This window comes from Schistocerca americana, chromosome 8 (genome assembly GCF_021461395.2).
Source record: "Schistocerca americana isolate TAMUIC-IGC-003095 chromosome 8, iqSchAmer2.1, whole genome shotgun sequence".
Classification (NCBI taxonomy): Eukaryota; Metazoa; Arthropoda; class Insecta; order Orthoptera; family Acrididae; genus Schistocerca; species Schistocerca americana.
In genome coordinates, this window is record NC_060126.1 from 257,787,029 (window position 1) to 257,808,037 (window position 21,009).

General features: G+C 37.6%; 1 protein-coding gene across 1 annotated transcript; it reads left to right on the top strand.

The window, feature by feature from the left end:
- Positions 1 to 306: 306 nt before the first annotated feature.
- On the top strand, positions 307 to 18,215 carry LOC124545748 (extensin-like). The gene is made up of 2 exons (XM_047124691.1): positions 307 to 646; positions 18,211 to 18,215. Exons 1-2 carry the CDS (start codon positions 307 to 309, stop codon positions 18,213 to 18,215), a joined length of 345 nt encoding a protein of 114 aa, XP_046980647.1.
- The last annotated feature ends 2,794 nt before the right edge of the window (positions 18,216 to 21,009 follow it).

The window sequence follows — 21,009 nt, forward strand, 5'->3', positions numbered from 1 at the left end:
GTAAGGCCCCTTTAACAGCTCTTCCTATATCATAATATATTTCAGTCCTTTCTGGACTTTCTTCCTGTGAATTAAATATGCTTTAAACGTCAGTATTATGTACAAGTGGCTCAACACAAAAGTATATAGCGTTATTTATACATATAAATAATTTTAATTCATTATGACCACTAAAAAGTCACCATTTGTCTTCCAAAACATTAGCATTACCCCATACTCCTCGGTCTTGCCCCCTCCCCCTACAAACATTCGTATGGGCGCCATTGGTAAACAGTATTGAAATGATCCTGTGTATTGACATGCTTAATGAAGGTACTAACTGCAGCAATAGCAGAAGAAACACCATCAGCAACAGCAGAAGCAACTCCTCCAGCAGTAGAACCAGTTCCTATAGCAGCAGCACCATCTCCCACACCAGCAGTAGCAGAACCAACTCCTTTACCAGTAATAGCAGAAACAACTCCTCCACCAGCAGCAACTAAACCAACTTCACCAACAGCAGAAACAGTACCATCTCCTCCTCCATCACCTTCAAGAGTAGCAGAAAAGAATAGACCAGTCACAGTAAGTAAAGTATCATCTTTGTCTCATGATGAAGTGATACCAAATGATTTGGGAAAACATGTTCCTATAAAACTTGTGGACAGTAAAGTGAAACAAACTTCCAACCGTGTTTCAAACAGACCCAAAAAATTACCAAAGAGAAATGAAGATTTTTTATGGTTTATCCCAAGGAAGTCCAACCGCCACCTAACACAGATTCCAGGGCTGAAAAAACAATTAAATGTTCTCCATTGCCCCATAATACTGTACTCCTCCCCTCCTGTGACAGTAACTCTATCTTATTTCTGCACTTAAATGTCAGGTCTCTGAAAAATAAAGCTGATGAGCTTGGTATACTATTAAAAAGTAACAAAAGAATGATTTTATGTATAAACGAACATTGGTTGAAGGAAGAGGATATAAAACTGCATGTACCATCAGGTTTCAGATTAGCTACATACTTCAGCAGACCCAGTGAATCCTATGGGGGTTCATCCATATGTATTAGCAATGATCTAGACTTAAAGTTTTCTGTTCTTGAAGTTAGTGACCTATGCATTAAAGGTGTTTTTGAAGCATCTGCTTTTATTATACCTAGTATACAGCTCATAACTGTGTCTTTATACTAAATCCAAAATTTTAATCTTTGGGGATCTAAACATAGACATTAGGAAAATGACAGCCAGAAATGTTAATTTAGTAAACATGTTAAGATCCTATAATCTCTTTTGTGCTAATGAAAGTCCTACAAGGGACTCCTCCTGTCTTGACAATCTAATAACAAATGTATACAAATGTAATTTTGAGCTAGGCTTATTTAATGTCGATTACCTGTCAGACCATAGAAGTATATGGGTGAAACTAATTACTAAAAAACCAAAAGAAGACGAGGAACAAACTCAGTGTGTCAGACTATCTACAGATACAAATATTAGCAAGTATAGAGAAGAACTTAAGTCTATAGATTGGAATACTGTTATACATTCCTCCAGAAATGTTGATGAAGCCTTCAGCATATTCCTCTAAATCATTTCTGAATCTTCCACACATGCTGTCCACTGGTTAAAAAACAAAAAAACAAAAAGTTGGGAAACCTAGCCACTCAACTTTACAGAAGTGGTTTTCACCCCAATTACAAAAACTGAGACTATTGGTAATTACTTGTCACGATAAGGTCAAAAAGGGAGCAGTAGATAAAGAAACTTACAAAAACCTGAAAAGAAAATATAGATCTGAAATTAAAATAGCCAAGTGTAAGGCAAATGGTGATTTCATTAAAAAATCGCACAATAAATGTAAGGCTCCATGGAAAGTAATAAAAGCAGAGCTAGGTATGGATATAAACTACAAAGACAACACAAATGCTGCTAACATCACTGCTGATGATTTCAATCACTTTTTTGTCAACTCTGCCAATCTTAGCCTTCCAACCCACAGCAACCAGAATTCCAATTCAACACATACACCTATTTCTCACCCCATATCTGGCAGAAATTTTCAACAAAACATTACAAACATAGTGTCAGCTTGTAAATGGAGATAAGTACAAGTAACTGATATAATTAAAGCAACCTCTAAATTAGGATATTCTAGATCTGAAGATGTGTATGGCCTGTCAAACTATGTAATTTAAAAAGTTGTAGATCTCATAACATATCCTCTTTGCATACTGATAAACTGGATGCTCTTGAGTGGACACTTTCCAGAATGTCTCAAAAAACAGTTGTCATACCATTATACAAAAAGGGTGACAAGTCCTGTATCAATAATTATAGACCAATTTCACTTGTGCCTATTCTCTCAAAAATAATAGAACATTGCATACTGCAGCAAATATGCATACACCTATCAGACAATAATATATTAAATGATTCTCAGTATGGATTCAGGTCAAACTTATCAACAGTCAAAGCAGTTGAAGACCTTATCTCTTTTGTACTAAGGGCATGTGAGTCAGAATTATCTGCTGAAGCCATTCTAATTGACTTGAGTAAGGCTTTCGACTCGGTTAACCACAAATTATTATTATATAAACTGTGTTGCTATGGAATCAAACACTTGGAACTTTCATTAATTGAATCATACCTCAGCAATAGAAAACAAATAGTAAAGCATAATGACCAACAGTCACAGACTTTAAGTATAAAACGAGGTGTTCCTCAGGGCTCAGTGCTTGGCCCTCTACTATTTATATTGTTTGTAAATGACTTTCCGAATAACTTACCCTGTAAATCTATCCTCTATGCTGATGACACATTAGCTAATTCTGGAAAGGATATAAACATATTGAAGGATGAAAGTGAAGAGTGTCTCAAAATATCTAATATCTGGTTTAAAGCTAATGACTTATCTATGAACCATGAAAAGACTGTCAAGATATTCTTCAATTTATCAAACAGTAACATGGAGTTATCATCTGTTATACTACTAGGAATACACATTGACTCAAAATTAACTTGGGACACACATACAGATTATCTATGTCGAAAGCTATCATGAGTTATCTACCTACTAGCCAAACTATACACATGTGTTACACAAGATTTATTGCTTCAGTCATACTATGCCTTCTCTCATTGCCATCTACAATATGGCATTCTTTAATGGGGTAACTCTCCAGGAGCCAAAAAAATTTTCACTTGGCAGAAGACAGCAATTAGACGTTTTTACGGAATCACTGACAACAAGACCTCATGTAGACCTTATTTTAGAGACTTAAAAATTCTCACAGTCCCATCTCTTTACAGATATTGCTGCCTATTAAACATACAAGAAAACTTAAACCACTACACTATAAGGAAATCAGTTCATCAACACAATACTCGACAAACAAATATGATTGATATACCCACAACCACGCTTAAGAAAACCCAATCTAGTTATGAATAAATAGGCATAAAATTATTCAACACATTACCCGTACAGGCTCAGTTGGTTTCAATGGATATTTTCAAAACTAAAACCAATGTGTGGATGAAGAAAAATACTTTCTACAGTGTAGAAGATTTTCAGAATAGTTGTAAAGATGATCTAATTTATTGATAAACTAAGGCTTACTGTTATGTATAGTTATGGATGTAGAGACAGCTAGCTATAAGCTAATAGGGTACAACACTGTCTTTTTTTTTCCATGTAATATTTTTGTTATATGAAACATAATGTACAAATAGCTATAATACTTCTAACAACATTGATTGCATGTTAATGCTGATAAATTATGGCTTACTGTTATGTATGGATCTAGGTGTAGAGGCTGTTGTAAGCTAATAGTTTACAACATTGTTATATTTTTACTATGTAATATTTTGGTATGTAAAACATAATGTACAAATAGCTGTAACTCTTCTGACGACATCGATTGCATGTTAGTGCTGAAAGATGGATAAAATAAATAAATAAATAAATTCTGTACAGTAGTGACAAGGTAAAAAAACTCAGAACAATGAAGCAGTAAAGAGTAAGAAAGTAGACAACAACGGCTACTTCAGACAGTGTGTTAACGACCTAATGTTACCGGCAGCCCGGAACAAGTGACTGCCAGCACCCGCCTTCTACTAATTGAGGACTATCAAGATACAGTTCACACACTGGAACTCTTATTTGTTTGTAAAACTGGCCCATAACGGTATTTATGAGCCCAAAGATACATAAAATCTAAGTTTCTCTTAATTTAGTGGCATTTGCCTGGAAGTTTTGTTTGCAAATGTTGCTACAGAAAGACTTCAAACTTTAACACATCATTAGCGATCTATGTCAGTCAAAATCGTTGATTGGTTTCACCCTGTACCATCAGTTGGTCGCAGTCAGATTAATAACAGAAAAACCAGGAAAGATTCAGCATCACATTACTTACTGCAGGTCAATAAGCTTCCTTCTAGTAGTCTGAAAAGCTTTTAGAAACTTCTGAAATTCTCTCACATGTTTATAGACTATTACTGAAAGTTGGTAGATATTGTTGAGAAAGAAAGCTTTGAATAATTTGTGGAGTGACAGAATAAATGAAGGTAAATTTCGCACCTTACATAAGAGCTTTATGTATCATAATAGGAAGGTGAATATGACACCTAACTTAATTCGGCGGTAATGAGCAAATTTGCCTGAAAGTATGTAACACAAAAGGGATGACACTCAATCGACCGTATTAACACACCAATCATATAATGCATGTCTATGAGCAGTAGGGGAGACAAGCAGCAAGAGGAAACTTTTTGGTTTGGAGGCAATCGCGAGGAGAGGTGAAGGCCACACCACAGGGGGTACCATGGAAAACACTTAGGGCGCATCCCAAGGCGGGTGTTACCGACCGACCAGGTGACTCAGAACCTATTGGTCGAAAAAAGCTATGACACGGAGAATGAAAGAACCCAGGTGGGGAAACAGTTCAGCTACGAGAAAGACTCTTCTCTTAACAGGTGTGAAGTGCAGAATGGTGTGCATAATGCTCTGTACGATGCAGAGGAGAAATTTGTGTGAACACTACATTCACAGCGGCTGACATCCAGCTAGAAATTAGCTGTAGCATCGTTTAGCTCCAACAGCGGATAAGCGAACCAGCCAGTTAGATAATTGTTCTTGAGAGAACTGAGAGGGCATTATAATACGCACACTACTACAGCCATGCGGGTGTATATAGCCATATTCCCAAACTAGGGATGAGTACTTGTTTTCTCACATAACAAGAAACATAGGGAGAGTTTCTGCTGGAAAATTCAGCAAAGGTTAAATAAGTTTTTATAGGAATTTCAGAGGAAGAGAGTGGCCGTGCATACGATAGTTCATCACAGCTAAGGTAAATACCGCGTGCAAAGGTGTAAACTTGTTGGTTCACCAGCTTGTGTCCTCTGCAAACTCAAGCGACCTTGAGTAATCTTATGCACAATTTGTCACAAAACTAACCATCCTCCGTAGACTTGATTGTCATCCTAAATACTACCGAACTTTGAGCTGGAATCGGATGATTTACCGTAGTACTAACCAACATCATAACGAAATTGTAAGAATAATTTTGTAAAGAAACTTCTAATATGAATTTTACACTCAGTGTCCGAGTTTGAGTTATTTTATTTACATTCTCTTTCGGACTTTTCGGCTATCATATCAATTTTTGGTTGGTTTTTAAAATTTAATATCAGATGCTGCCCTGTATATATATATATATATATATATATATATATATATATATATATATATATATATATATATGAACCATCACCTTGTAACACGTTTCTGAAATAGCTATGGTCAAAGTTGTAAAGATCGTTTTGGAACACCCTGTATTCCCCTTACTTCTTTATTGAGATAATGAGAAGCCGCCAACAATCGGCGATCGTATACACCGCGACGTCGCCCCGCTCGCAGACAACTGAATAATTTAAATGTTATTTGCTTCTACTCATTGAGCTATATTAAATCGGACTTAACTTACGTTCATATTCCTCACTACAAACGCGTACTACGTTTCAACATGAACGTCCCTACAATGCGCTTTCACAAATTCCTGTAACTCTCGTTTGTAGTTTATATCTATTTGTCAGTCGGTGGCGCGCGCCCGCTGGCGTTGCCAGCACTGCAACGCGTCTGCAGAATGTATGTGCCCGGGAAAATAATACGATTAGACCCAGATGTCCGGCGATTTCGAAGTTTTTGTCTGGGGTTAGCAATTTAAGTGTTGGTAGGCATACCCGGCATATTTAGCTTTCTTGATAATTGTGAGTGGTACATTAATATACATCCTGTGTATAATAATAAATAACAAGACACCCATTTTAAGTTAAATGATATTTATTGGTTTAGATAGTAAGCTTTTTGCCATTCCTATTCTTTTGTTAATATGTGTTTGAAATACACTGCAACCCATATTGCTACATAATTATATTAAAAAAATGATTGAAGCTGTTGAAGTAATATATTCGCTGATTTCTGAAGTCATTTTATCCAGTGTAAAACGGTATTCCATGAAGGGGGGGCTATAGCCCCCATGCCCCCCCCCCCCCCTCCCCCGTTGCCGCCGCCCCTGTCTACACTTCTAGTTCTTAGGGCGCGTCTTGGACAACTTTTCATCCATTTTGTAACTTTATCCTTTCCAACAACAAAAGTCATGCTTGCTTTCATGATCCGCTGCACTTACTTGCGGTTCCAGCTCAAGGTTATCTTCATCCTCCGTTTCCGTGTCACAGTGATGAGAGAGACCTTCACAACTGCCTGTTTCCTCTTCTCCTCCTTCAAAGTATCGTCAAGGCCTCTTTCAGAAGCTTCTGCACTCTTTCTTGCTCTATTTCGTAACGATCCATAACTGTTTTAACTGCACAGACCGACAAAACAAAAGCAGCTGCTACGGAACACAACTGTGCGTTTTCTCGCAGCACTGCCACATAAAGAGTTGCGCGGGGTGCCGACAACACCCCAAGGCACTTTGTTGCATGTTTCATTGGAACTTGCGCTTCCATTGTAGATTCTATTATTACTCAAAGCTCTCATATTACGTCCTAGAAAAGCACCAAAGAACATGACGTTATACTCCTATCCATTATGTAATAGCCGGCTGCGGTGGTCTAGCGGTTCTAGGCGCGCAGTCCAGAACCGCGCGACTGCTACGGTCGCAGGTTCGAATCCTGCCTCGGGCATGGATGTGTGTGATGTCCTTAGGTTAGCTAGGTTTAAGTAGTTCTAAGTTCTAGGGGACTGATGACCACAGATGTTAAGTCCCATAGTGCTCAGAGCCATTTGAACCATTATGTAATAATCCATCAATAAAGATGATTGGGGTATTGTGAACACCCTGCGCGACCGCTTAAAGGTTAATAAAGATGAGTTACTTCAAGACATTATTCCATAGGACAATATTGAATGAAAAAAAAGCAAAATAAGTCAACTTGCTGACTAATCTCTCCTCAAAATTTGCAATGATTCTAAGTGCAAACATGGGCGAACTAAGTTTGGCAATGTGTTTTCAGTTTAAATTCTCGTCAATGCGGAGACCTAAAATCTTTTAAGGTTTCCACCCTATTTATTATTTTGTCGCCATGTTGTTGTTGTCTTCAGTCCTGAGACTGGTTTGATGCAGCTCTCCATGCTACTCTATCCTGTGCAAGCCTCTTCATCTCCCAGTGTTTACTGCAGCCTAGGTCCTTCTGAATCTGCTTAGTGTATTCATCTCTTGCTCTCCCTCTATGATTTTTACCTTCCACACTGCCCTCCAATGCCAAATTGGTGATCCCTTGATGCCTCAGAACATGTCCTGCCAACCGGTTCCTTCTTCTTTTCAAGTTGTGCCACAAACTCCTCTTCTCCCCAATTCTATTCAATACCTCCTCATTAGTTATGTGATCTACCCGTCTAATCTTCAGCATTCTTCTGTAGAACCACATTTCGAAGGCTTCTATTCTCTTCTTGTCCAAACTATTTATCATCCATGTTTCACTTCCATATATGGTCACACTCCACACCATCATCAGTTACATTGCTCTCCAAATAGCAAAACTCCTTTACTACTTTAAGTGTCTCATTTCCTAATCTAATTCCCTCAGCATCACCTGACTTCATTCAACTACATTCCGTTATCCTCGTTTTGCTTTTGTTGATGTTCATCTTATATCCTCCTATCAAGACACTGTCCATTCCATTCAACTGCTCTTCCAAGTCCTTTGCTGTCTCTGACAGAATTACAATGTCATCGGCGAACCTCAAAGTTTTTATTTCTTCCCCATGGATTTTAATACCTACTCCGAATTTTTCTTTTGTTTTCTTTACTGCTTGGTCAATATACAGATTGAATAACATTGGGGAGACTCTACAACCCTGTCACACTCCCTTCCCAATCACTGCTTCCCTTTCATGTCCCTCGACTCTTATAACTGCCATCTGGTTTCTGTACTAATTGAAAATAGACTTTTGCTCCCTGTATTTTACCCCTGCCACCTTTAGAATTTGAAAGAGAGTATTCCAGTCAACATTGTCAAAAGCTTTCTCTAAGTCTACAAATGCTAGAAATGTAGGTTTGCCTTTCCTTAATCTATTTTCTAAGATAAGTTGTAGGGTCAGTATTGCCTCATGTGTTCCAACATTTCTGCGGACTCCAAACTGATCTTCGCCAAGGTCGGCTTCTACTAGTTTTTCCATTCATCTGTAAAGAATTCGCATTTGTATTTCGCAGACGTGACTTATTAAAGTGATAGTTTGGTAATTTTCACATCTGTCAACAACTGCTTTCTTTGGGATTGGAATTATTATATTCTTCTGGAAGTCTGAGGGTATTTCGCCTGTCTCATACACCTTGCTCACCAGATGGTAAAGTTTTGTCAGGACTGGCTCTCCCAAGGCCATCAGTAGTTCTAATGGAATGATGTCTACTCCCGGGGCCTTGTTTCGACTCAGGTCTTTCAGTGCTCTGTCAAACTCTTCACGCAGTATCGTATCTCCCATTTCATCTTCATCTACATTCTCTTCCATTTCCAGAATATTGTCCTCAAGTACATCGCCTTTGTATAGACCCTCTAAATACTCCTTCCACCTTTCTGCTTTCCCTTCTTTGCTTAGAACTGGGTTTCCATCTGAGCTCTTGATATTCAAACAAGTGATTCTCTTTTCTCCAATTTTCCTTTAGGCAGTATCTATCTTACCCCTAGTGAGATAAGCCTCTACATCTTTACATTTGTCCTCTAGCCATCCCTGCTTAGCCATTTTGCACTTCCTGTCGATCTCATTTTTGAGACGTTTGTATTCCTTTTTGCCTGCTTCATTTGCTGCATTTTTATATTTTCTCCTTTCATCTATTAAATTCAATATTTCTTCTGTTACCCAAGGATTTCTACTAGCCCTCGTCTTTTACCTACTTGATCCTCTGTTGTCTTCACTACATCATCCCTCAGAGCTACACATTCTTCTTCTACTGTATTTCTTTCCCCATTTGTGACAATTGTTCCCTTATGCTCTCCCTGAAACTCTGTAAAACCTCTGGTTTAATCAGTTTGTCCAGATCCCATCTCCTTAAATTCCCACCTTTTTGCAGTTTCTTCAGTTTTAATCTACAGCTCATAACCAATAGATTGTGGTCAGAGTCCACATCTGCCCCTGGAATAGTCTTACAATTTAAAACCTGGCTTCTAAATCTCTGTCTTACCATTATATAATCTATCTGATACCTTCTAGTATTTCCAGGATTCTTCCATGTGTACAATCTTCTTTTATGATTCTTGAACCAAGTGTTAGCTATGATTAAGTTATGCTCTGTGCAAAATTCTACCAGATGGCTTCCTGTTTCATTTCTTTCCCCCAATCCATATTCACCAACTATGTTTCCTTCTCTCCCTTTTCCTACTCTCGAATTCCAGTCACCCATGACTGTTAAGTTTTTGTCTCCCTTCACTACCTGAATAATTTCTTTTATCTCACATACATTTCATCAATTTCTTCATCATCTGCAGAGCTAGTTGGCATATAAACTTGTACTATTGTAGTAGGTGTGGGCTTCGTGTCTATCTTGGCCACAGTAATGCGTTCACTACGCTGTTTGTAGTAGCTTACCTGCACTCCTATTTTATTATTCATTATTATACCTTATCCTGGATTATCACTATTTGATTTTGTATTAATAACCCTGTATTGACCTGACCAAAAGTCTTGTTCCTCCCACCACCAAACTTCACTAATTCCCACTATATCTAACTTTAATCTATCCATTTCCCTTTTTAAGTTTTCTAACCTACCTGCCCGATTAAGGGATCTGACATTCCACGCTCCGATCCGCAGAACGCCAGTTTTCTTTCTCCTGATAACAACGTCCTCTTGAGTAGTCCCCGCTTGGAGATCCAAATGGGGGACTATTTTAGCTCTGGAATATTTTACCCAAGAGGATGCCATCATCATTTAACCATACAGTAAAGCTGCATGCCCTCGGGAAAAATTATGGCTGTAGTTTCCCCTTGCTTTCAGCCATTTGCAGTACCAGTACAGCAAGGTTGTTTTGGTTAGTGTTACAAGGCCAGATCGGTCAGTCATCCAGACTGTTGCCCCTGCAACTACTGAAAAGGCTGCTGCCCCTCTTCAGGAACCACATGTTTGTCTTGCCTCTCAACAGGTACCCCTCCGTTGTGGTTGCACCTACGGTACGGCTATCTGCATCGCTGAGGCACACAAGCCTCCCCACCAATGGCAAGGTCCATGGTTCATGGAGGGGTTTCTCACCGTATGTTACACAAATCATTCTTGTAGGCCTCTAGATGTGCAGAACTGAATAAGCTATGTCCTTTTGGAATAGTGAGACCATTCACAGAAAACCAGCCAATGATCCTTTTAAGAATATAGTTTTCCATTTCTTCTGTTTCTGTTTCACTCGTGTACTGTAACTTCACTTCTCGCTAATGGTGGTGCATGGAACGAGTAGGATTCGCTGCCCTGGGAGAGACGCTGTGCAGCGGGTAACAGCTGCGCAGTGCAGGTAACACAAACTTGTGTTTTGAGGGTCCACGAGCTCCTAATAAACGTCCATCCATTCCGAACTGTCACAGAAGATAGCCCCCGAACGGGCCAATAACCGCATCATCACTCATTTTTTAAAAAAATCACAAAATAATGCAACAAAACACAGACAGCGACAGCTCAGCTCAGTGACTTTCTTCCATACATGCCACTGTTATTCAGTGTTAACACACTGATATAATTTTACTGATACAATGATCCTCATAAATTTCGGTTTCTGATGTCAGATAACAGTGGACAAAATTTTCTGCTATGCCAAGATATTCGTGGAATAGGCTTGTTCCTCTTATTGCTACACAGCTTACAAATCTGGTTTGAAATGTTGTTTTGATATGAGGAACCACCTCTTGTTTCTTGATGAGGAAATAAGCAACGCCTTTGATATTATTCTTGCAAAAGGCATACAAGTCCTCTGTTGTAAGAATTTTGTTGGTGGTCGTTCTTAGTAGGCTGGCTTTTTGCTGTACCTCCTACTAAATTGCACACCTTTTTACCACAACAAGAGGCAAAAAAGTGCGATTCAACCTCCAGACCTGGAATTTACTTGTGGTTGCAAAGAATTTGAAAAATTCTTTTTATTCTGGCATTGACTACCGCTTCCACCTGAAAAGTGTATGAGCTTCCTAATCTTGGAGAACGTTTTCTTATGTAATTTGTTACATACTTATGAAACACATGTACAACCGAAGTGTTCTGCTTAAAGTAGTGACTTAGAATTCAAATCGAAGAATTGCAAATTACATCTTTCTTAATTTTGAAGTTCGGAATAAATGGATGCACTTTTGCCTGGTCATTGACCCAGTGATATTGTTGTATTTCATCATGAACTACAAATGTAAAGTTTTTGCAAATTCAGCTAGGACTGTGCATTCAGTTTCATAAAGTTGTCCTTTTTTGCCCTTCAAAAACTTACTTTGGATTTTAGAAACATAGTGGTGAGTTTAGAGGTTTGCTAAGTTATCAATTAAAGATTCACTTCTGGATCTTTTCGTTTGTACCTTCACTTATACTTACTCCTTGCTTCTTTCCTAAAACCAGTAGAATGCCTTGCTCTTTCAATAGTTTTCGGGTTAGTCTAACCAAACAATCAGAAATGTTTAACTCAGGAACTATTTTTTTCTGTTGACCTTGGGCCATGTAGCTGATTAAAAATTTTAACTTTTTCCTCTTTAGGTGTCACTGAACACTTACTTTTTAATTTCTTGACTAAGCTTAAATATCAAGTGTCGGTTGATTCTGGAGGTAGAAATACTGTTGGTATCTACATTATTAAAGTATGATTCTAAGTCTTTTCTAATTTGTCTGAAATTCATTCTATCCTGCTTTCAATAGCAGGTTTTCTTTTTCTGCTACTCAATTTTGCTATTTTCGAAATAGGAGATACCTCTAAATTATAACAAGCAAAATTAAATTTGCTAATAGCTTGCTCATTAGGAATATAAATGTCATTAACAAGGTTACATGATTCAGGTTCTGGATCATGATAAATATTTTTGAACCATGAACCATGGAACTTGCCATTGGTGGGGAGGCTTGCGTGCCTCAGAGATACAGATAGCCATACCGTAGGTGCAATCACAATGGAGGGGTATCTGTTGAGAGCCCAGACAAACGTGTGGTTCCTGAAGAGGGGCAGCAGCCTTTTCAGTAGTTGCAGGGGCAACAGTCTGGATGATTGACTGATCTGGCCTTGTAACACTAACCAAAACAACCTTGCTGTACTGGTACTGCGAACGGCTGAAAGCAAGGGGAAACTACAGCCATAATTTTTCCCGAGGGCATGCAGCTTTACTGTATGGTTAAATGATGATGGCGTCCTCTTGGGTAAAATATTCCAGAGCTAAAATAGTCCCCCATTTGGATCTCCAAGTGGGGACTACTCAAGAGGACGTTGTTATCAGGAGAAAGAAAACTGGCGTTCTGCGGATCGGAGCGTGGAATGTCAGATCCCTTAATCGGGCAGGTAGGTTAGAAAACTTAAAAAGGGAAATGGATAGATTAAAGTTAGATATAGTGGGAATTAGCGAAGTTTGGTGGTGGGAGGAACAAGACTTTTGGTCAGGTGAATACAGGGTTATAAATACAAAATCAAATAGGGTTAATGCAGGAGTAGGTATAATAATGAATAAAAAAATAGGAGTGCAGGTAAGCTACTACAAACAGCATAGTGAATGCATTATTGTGGCCAAGATAGATACAAAGCCCACGCCTACCACAGTAGTACAAGTTTATATGCTGACTAGCTCCGCAGATGGCGAAGAGGACGAAGAAATTGTTGAAATGTATGATGAGATAAAAGAAATTATTCCGATAGTGAAGGGAGACGAAAATTTAATAGTCATGGGTGAGTGGGATTCGATAGTAGGAAAAGGAAGAGAAGGAAACATAGTAGGTGAATATGGAAAGGGGGGTAACAAATGAAAGAGGAAGTCGCCTGATAGAGTTTTGCACAGAGTACAACTTAATCAGAGCTAACACTTGGTTCAAGAGTCATAAAAGAAGGTTGTATACATGGAAGAAGCCTGGAGATACTGGCAGGTTTCAGATAGATTATATATAATGGTAAGACATAGATTTAGGAACCAAGTTTTAAATTGTAAGACATTTCCAGGTGCAGATGCGGACTCTGACCACAATCTATTGGTTATGAACTGTAGATTAAAACTGAAGTAACCATGAAAAGGTGGGAATTTAAGGAGATGGGGTCTGGATAAACTGATAGAACCGGAGGTTGTAGAGAGTTTCAGGGAGAACATTAGGAAATGATTGACAGGAATGGGGGAAAGAAATACAGTAGATGAAGAATGGGTAGCTTTGAGGCATGAAATAGTGAAGGCAGCAGAGGATCAAGTAGGTAAAAAGATGATTGCTAGTAGAAATCCTTGTGCATCAGAAGATATATTGAATTTAATTGATGAAAGGAGAAAATACAAAAATGCAGTAAATGAGGCAGACAAAAAGGAATACAAATGTCTCAAAAATGAGATCAACAGGAAGTGCAAAATGGCTAAGCAGGAATGGCTGGAGGACAAATGCAAGGATATAGAGGCATATCTCACTAGGGGTAAGATAGATACTGCCTACAGGAAAATTAAAGAGACTTTTGGAGAAAATGGAATCACTTGTACGAATATCAAGAGCTCAGATGGAAACCCAGTTCTAAGCAAAGAAGGGAAAGCAGAAAGGTGGAAGGAGTATTTAGAAGGTCTATACAAAGGCGATGTACTTGAGGACAATATTCTGGAAATGGAAGAGAATGTAGATGAAGATGAAATGGGAGATACAATACTGCGTGAAGAGTTTGACAGAGCACTGAAAGACCTGAGTCGAAACAAGCAGAATGGTAGAAGGTGTATATAGAGGGTCTGTACAAGGGTGATGTACTTGAAGACAATATTCTGGAAGTGGAAGAGGCTGTAGATGAAGATGAAGTGAGAGATATGATACTATGTGAAGAGTTTGTCAGAGCACTGAAAGACCTAAGCCGAAACAAGGCCCCGGGAGTAGGCAACATTCCATTAGAACTACTAATAGTCTTGGGAGAGCCAGCCCTGTAAAGACTCTACCATCTGGTGAGCAAGATGTATGAGACAGGCGAAATACCCTCAGACTTCAAGAAGAACATAATAATTCCAATCCCAAAGAAAGTAGGTGTTGACAGATGTGAAAATTACCGAACTATCAGTTTAATAAGACACAGGTGCAAAATGCTAACACAAATTCTTTACAGATGAATGGAGAAACTGGTAGAAGCTGACCTTGGGGAAGATCAGTTTGGATTCCGTAGTAATGTTGGAACATGTGAGGCAATACTGACCCTACGACTGCTCTTAGAAAATAGATTAAGGAAAGGCAAACCTACGTTTCTACCATTTGTAGACTTAGAGAAAGCTTTTGACAATGTTGACTGAAGGTGTCAGGGGAGTGAAAGGAGGACTTTAAATCCATTGAGAAGAAATAAAAACTTTGAGGTTTGCCGATGACTTTGTAATTCTGTCAGACACAGCAAAGGACCTAGAAGAGCAGCTGAATGGATTGGACAGTGTCTTGAAAGGAGGATATAAGATGAACATCAACATAAGCAAAACGAGGATAATGGAATGTAGTCGAATTAAATCGGGTGATGCTGAGAGTATTAGATTAGGAAATGAGAAGCCTGAAGTCGTAAATGAGTTTTGCTATTTGGGGAGCAAAATAACTGATGATGGTCGAAGTAGAGAGGATTTAAAATGTAGACTGGAAATGGCAAGGAAAGCGTTTCTGAAGAAGAGAAATTTGTTAACATCGGGTATAGATTTAAGTGTCAGGAAGTCGTTCCTGAAAGTATTTGTATGGAGTGTGGCCACATATGATAGTGAAACGTGGATGATAAATAGTTTGGACAAGAAGAGAATAGAAGCTTTCAAAATGTGGTTCTACAGAAGAATGCTGAAGATTAGATGGGTAGATCACATACCTAATGAGGAGGTATTGAATAGAATTAAGGAGAAGAGAAATTTGTGGCACAACTTGACTAGAAGAAGGGATCGGTTAGTAGGACATGTTCTGAGGCATCAAGGGATCACCAATTTAGTATTGGAAGGCAGCGTGGATGGTAAAAATCATAGAGGGAGGCCAAGAGATGAATACACTAAGCAGATTCAGAAGGATGTAGATTGCTGTAGGTAGTGGGAGATGAAGAAGCTTGCACAGGATAGAGTAGCATGGAGAGCTGCATCAAACCAGTCTCCAGACTGAAGACCAGAACAACAACAACATTTTTGAGTAACAGTTTGGGCACAGAGAATATTTCCAAGTTTCACAGTAAGTTTCACTTGGAAAGCTGGTTTACTTGCACATAACAAGGACAAATGTTCAAGTTTTATGTCCCTCAAATCCAAGTTTTATTTCCCTCAAACTTTTAATAACCGTCTTTTTATGAACTTTCAGTGGATCAGAGCATTTTTTTTCTTTTTTTCTTTTCTTTTTTTTTTTTTACAAAAATGTGATTGTACTTGGGAATATATTTTTTCTCATGATACTCAGGAACTGATAATACAAAAGAACTTACTCATAATTTTAACCAAGTTTGTCCATCATCATCTAAGTTATTAACATTTCTTAAGTATATTGAAACTTAACCATAAATTTTTTCTGTGACACATTTCACTTACTATCTGCTCAACAGAGCATTGTTCATCCACTTTATTGCATTCTAATTAGTCTTTCAGGTTTATTTATTTTTAAATTTTAAAATTATTTTAGTTAGTCAAAAATTGCTCTCACAACAGAATCACATAAAATAATCTACACTCCCAGTGAAGTATTAACCCATGGTAATAGAGTTTTCTGAACAGACTGACTACAACAGTGTCACATCCAGCCAATGCAGTGGAGGTGCGCAGTTCATGTACAGACTTGTCATTAAATACTGGGCTCCTGTGCAGACTTGTTTCTCTATCAACTGAGCCCCTATACACACACCTGTCTTGAGGACTGAACTCACATACAAAACTGTAGCCTTCTCAAGAATAGAGAAATTTCACATGCTTATTATTTTACTTTTATCAGTTTGAACTTATAATAATGTGCTACTTAATTGAGAATAAACCTAGATGAAATAGCGATGTTTTAACATTGAACTAAAGCAAAAGCCCCTGTTGTTTAATATTTTGTTGTTAAAATAAATAATACTAGCTAAATATAGGGTGATTATTTAACTAAATATTCGTTACAAATAAATTTTATTAGACTGAAACAATAAACCATTTAAATAGGCAAAAACCTGATGAGTTGTAGTGTAGAGTGAATTATTCCCTCATTTTAAAAAATTCATATCTTTGTTCAGAGTCAAATATCAGTGTTGAAATTTTTACAGTACTTTGTTATCATAGAGGTGTACAAAATGTAAAAAAATCGAATTTTTGTATTGAGCCCCACAAGAGATAACTAACCCCAAACTTTACAAAAAATAAAGATTTTCAAATTTCAAAAATTGATAAAAAATTAAGGAAATATTTGTTACAGTTCTTGCTCTACATAAAGCTAATAGTTTACAATAAATAAATACAGAAAAAATACACTCTGATAAATCATTACTTGGTTGTTATTTTTGTGTTTACAAAGTGGATTTTCTAAATTTTCAATACCAGACTTTGCAGCTCATTGTGACTGGTTATTTTTGAATTTAGAGTATTTTGGGTAATGAAGAACATTGTAGAGGATACTTTTCTTAAAACAAAGAAGTCAATTGCAGTGTTGTGACATAACTCTGTGCAGAGATATTCAAGTTAATGCCAATGTCTCCTAGTTTAAAATCTGTCGTGTGTTTACAGATAAAAGCGGCCACCATTCAGTCATGGTGTGAGGTAAAATTTTTGAAAAAACTGTTTTGATCTTCTAAATTATAGGGTAATCATATATTTTAAAAATCAAAAATATTTAAAAATGGTCAAGCAACCCTCATTGGATCACTTCATATGGACTGACCCTCAAACAATATCGAATCACTGTCAACAGTTCAATTTTGCTTTCATTAGAGTCCAAATACAATTTTGTTTTTATTTTGTTTTTGCTTATAGGAATTAAGGTGTGAAGTTTTTGAGTACCTGCAATTGTGCAGCATTTCTAAATATCTCTGTAAGTTTTAATTCTTCATTTTTGTTATCTTTCATAATAGTGTACTTGAAACTGGCCGTTTTTACATTATTGTTGGCCAACGCATGAAGTTGTTTGGGTGACATGATTTGATCAGTGTATGGGTGCTACAGACTTGCTCAGGAGTCCTGTGCTTGACTGTTGCACCAACACCTTCACTAGCTCCTTTACTATGAGAGGTGGCTTAAAAATGCCACTAGTCTTCAAAATGATAGCACAGGTTGATGAAGCTCTTTCTGTTGTTATCCTGAGCTGCTGCTTTGCCAGAGAAGTAATGTATTTTACTTGGTTTTTTATTAAATTTTTTGGTCAGAAAGTCAATCAAGGATTGGAACAGATGTACAGAAACAGTGTCACATGTGTGACATTCTGCTATGATGAGAAGACTTGTGTGCTCAAGTTTGTCACCATCCTTGTAATAATTTACAAAGGATGAATTGTTGCTTGTGTTTTGGTTCACCTCTGAATTTCACCCTGTACAAAAAAGGTGTAATTCTTTGCAAGATCACCAGGAACTCACCTTCTTTAAACTCATTTTTCAATCTTTTTTTCAAGGTTGATTGTTGTCTGGCCACAAAGCAATGTCATACAAATGGTTTTAATTTGTAAAAAAAATAAAAACAAAAATAAAAAATCAGTTAAGTTGACAGAGGATTTTGTGATAGTTTCTAGAGATGTGTGATCAAGTTATCTGGTCAATAGCATTAGTATCCAAAAATTCTTGTAAATAGTTTTTTGCTATTTTTGGTTTCGGACAAAACTGACTCTCACCTGTGGCAATGCAGTCTTTGTAGGATTCTATTGGAGTATCAACATTCAATGTCAACTGAGGAATGTTACACCCATTCAGCATAAGTTTGAAGTTCTGGTGACTAGTACACCAACAAACACTGTGGTTAGTACTGCTTCCAGCTAATTTTTAGGACCCAGCTCAGCATGGAGCCCTGGACAGCAGTCTTTGAAGTATGCATAAATTTCTTTCAGATTACTTATAGCTAATCGTTTTTGCACTTGAATTTTCTCTCTGTCACCTGTTATATGCACAAAATCTTTTTTTACCAGGCATTGACCTGATTTGTTGGTGGTCTTCAGTCTAAAGACAGGTTTGATGCATCTCTCCCTGCTACTCTATCCTCCTGTGCTAGTGTCTTCATCTCTAAATAACTACTGCACCCTACACAGTTCTGAATCTGCTTAATGCATTCATGTCTTGGTCTCCCTCTATGATTTTTACATCCCCCCTTCCCATCCCCACCCACACTTCCCTCCAGTATTAAATGGGTGCTCTCTTGATGTCTCAGAATGTATCCAGTCAACCAATCCCTTCTTTTAGTGAAGCTGTGCCACAAATTTCTTGTCTCCCCAGTTCTGTTCAGTACCTCCTCGTTAGTTAAGTGATCTGCCCATCTAATCATCAGCATTCTTCTGTAGGACCACGTTTCAAAAGCATCTTTCTCTTGTTGTATAAACCATGTATTGTCCAAGACTCACTTCCATACAATGCTACACTCCATACAAATACTTTCAGAAAAGACTTCCTAACACTTAAACCGGTATTCACTTCTTATCTCATTAGAACAATAAATGTTTTTTTTACAAAATCAGCAGTTTTCTCATTGAGAGTTTTGCCAGGTTTTGGATTAACAAAAGACAAAATACCCTTAGCCTCACCAAATATTTTACTAGCTGTATAGTTTTTATGTTAAATTCCTCTTGAAGCTTCTTAACACCCTAGATTTTATGTAAGATGGTGAGAATTTCCATCTGTTCACTTCGAGATGTGCAGGTACTATGTTTCTCTTTCAGCTGAATGATCATCTAAGTGTTCTACATCAGAAGGGAGCAACTGTACTTTTCTTTGGATTGCTAAAGTTACTTTTATTAGTTTTTGCTTAGTACTCACATAGTCAGTTTTTTCTTAACAGGTGATTCACTAACAGACTGCGAAGAAGCTTTCAAAGTTTCTAGGGTTGCACTTGAAGCAGTGTCTAGTTCATCACAACTGTACATGTCAGCACCTGTCAACTCTTTTGTTCAACCTCAAAACAATTTAAATTGTCATTGTTTTATGTGCTAGATGTAACAGCAACTTCACTTGTCAATTTTTTTCTGGCTCTTGCCATATACTTTCTGACATAATGTTAGGAAAGATTTGCTTTCTGTCATCCATTTGGAAACAACATACAACTTTTACAGTACTTAAAGTTATTGTGACCCTTTTTGTTAAAAGGACTGCAGAACAAAACTGAAATTTTGGTATTGTATGCCTCACCTTCCCATATTTAGTAATGCTTAACATTATTTTTCCAGTTTTTCGGAACCTGGAATAAAATAATTTAAGGTATGTTAATAGTTTTCAAATTAACTGGTTGTGGACACACACACACACACACACACACACACACACACACACACACACACACACACTTTTATATATATATATATATATATATATATATATATATATATATATATATATATATATAGGCAAATTTATTAATTTTGAGTTATTAATGTAGCTACAGTTTATTCCCAAGGAGAAGAGTGAATTCTGAGAGGGGTGTGGAGTAAGCAACCTCTGCCCACTAACTCACAGCATATAAGATGTGGAGGTGCGATGGGCAGTATGGGACAACAAGCCGCACTGATGTCAAGCAGTGCTGCCAACACACTTGCATTCACATACAGTTTGTGTTACATGTGGCACTGACAGTGCCCTCTATTAGCCCCAACCACAACATCTGTAAACTGCTACACATTGCGTGTCTATGAAAGAAAAATTGAGATTTGGGGAGGGGGTAATAAATGATAAAAGTTTACATGACTCGTGAAATTGAAATTGGTAGTTTCCTGTTGAATGGTGATATTTGTGGCTGCTAATTCCTTATCAATTCTCTCAGACAATTTGGAATTAAAAATAACTAGTAGTAAAACTTACATTGTGACAATAAAAAGAGAATGAGTGAAATTTTGAATATTTATTCACTTATGTAATGCTGAAATGTATATACACATAAATCACATTGACTCAGTCTCATTAAATTCTTCATCTGTGCTTGATGCATTATTGTTGCTGCTGTCCTAATCTGCAGTACCTGTATTGAAAATAAATTTGTCTTTTGTGAGTTTGGTGACACTGTCATGCCTCCAATAATCTTCTTCTAGCTGCTGGATCTTCCAGCAGTACCCTTCCCAGTCATAGCTGATACTGAGAGAAGGGATTCACATGCAGTCTTAAACAGACTGTCTCTGGACATGTCTCCTGAAGTGTTGTGCTCCCTAAACAACTGTTTTACTTTTGTCCATGCCAGTTCAGCCACACACAAACCACAGTTTGTGTGTGGCAACTGTATG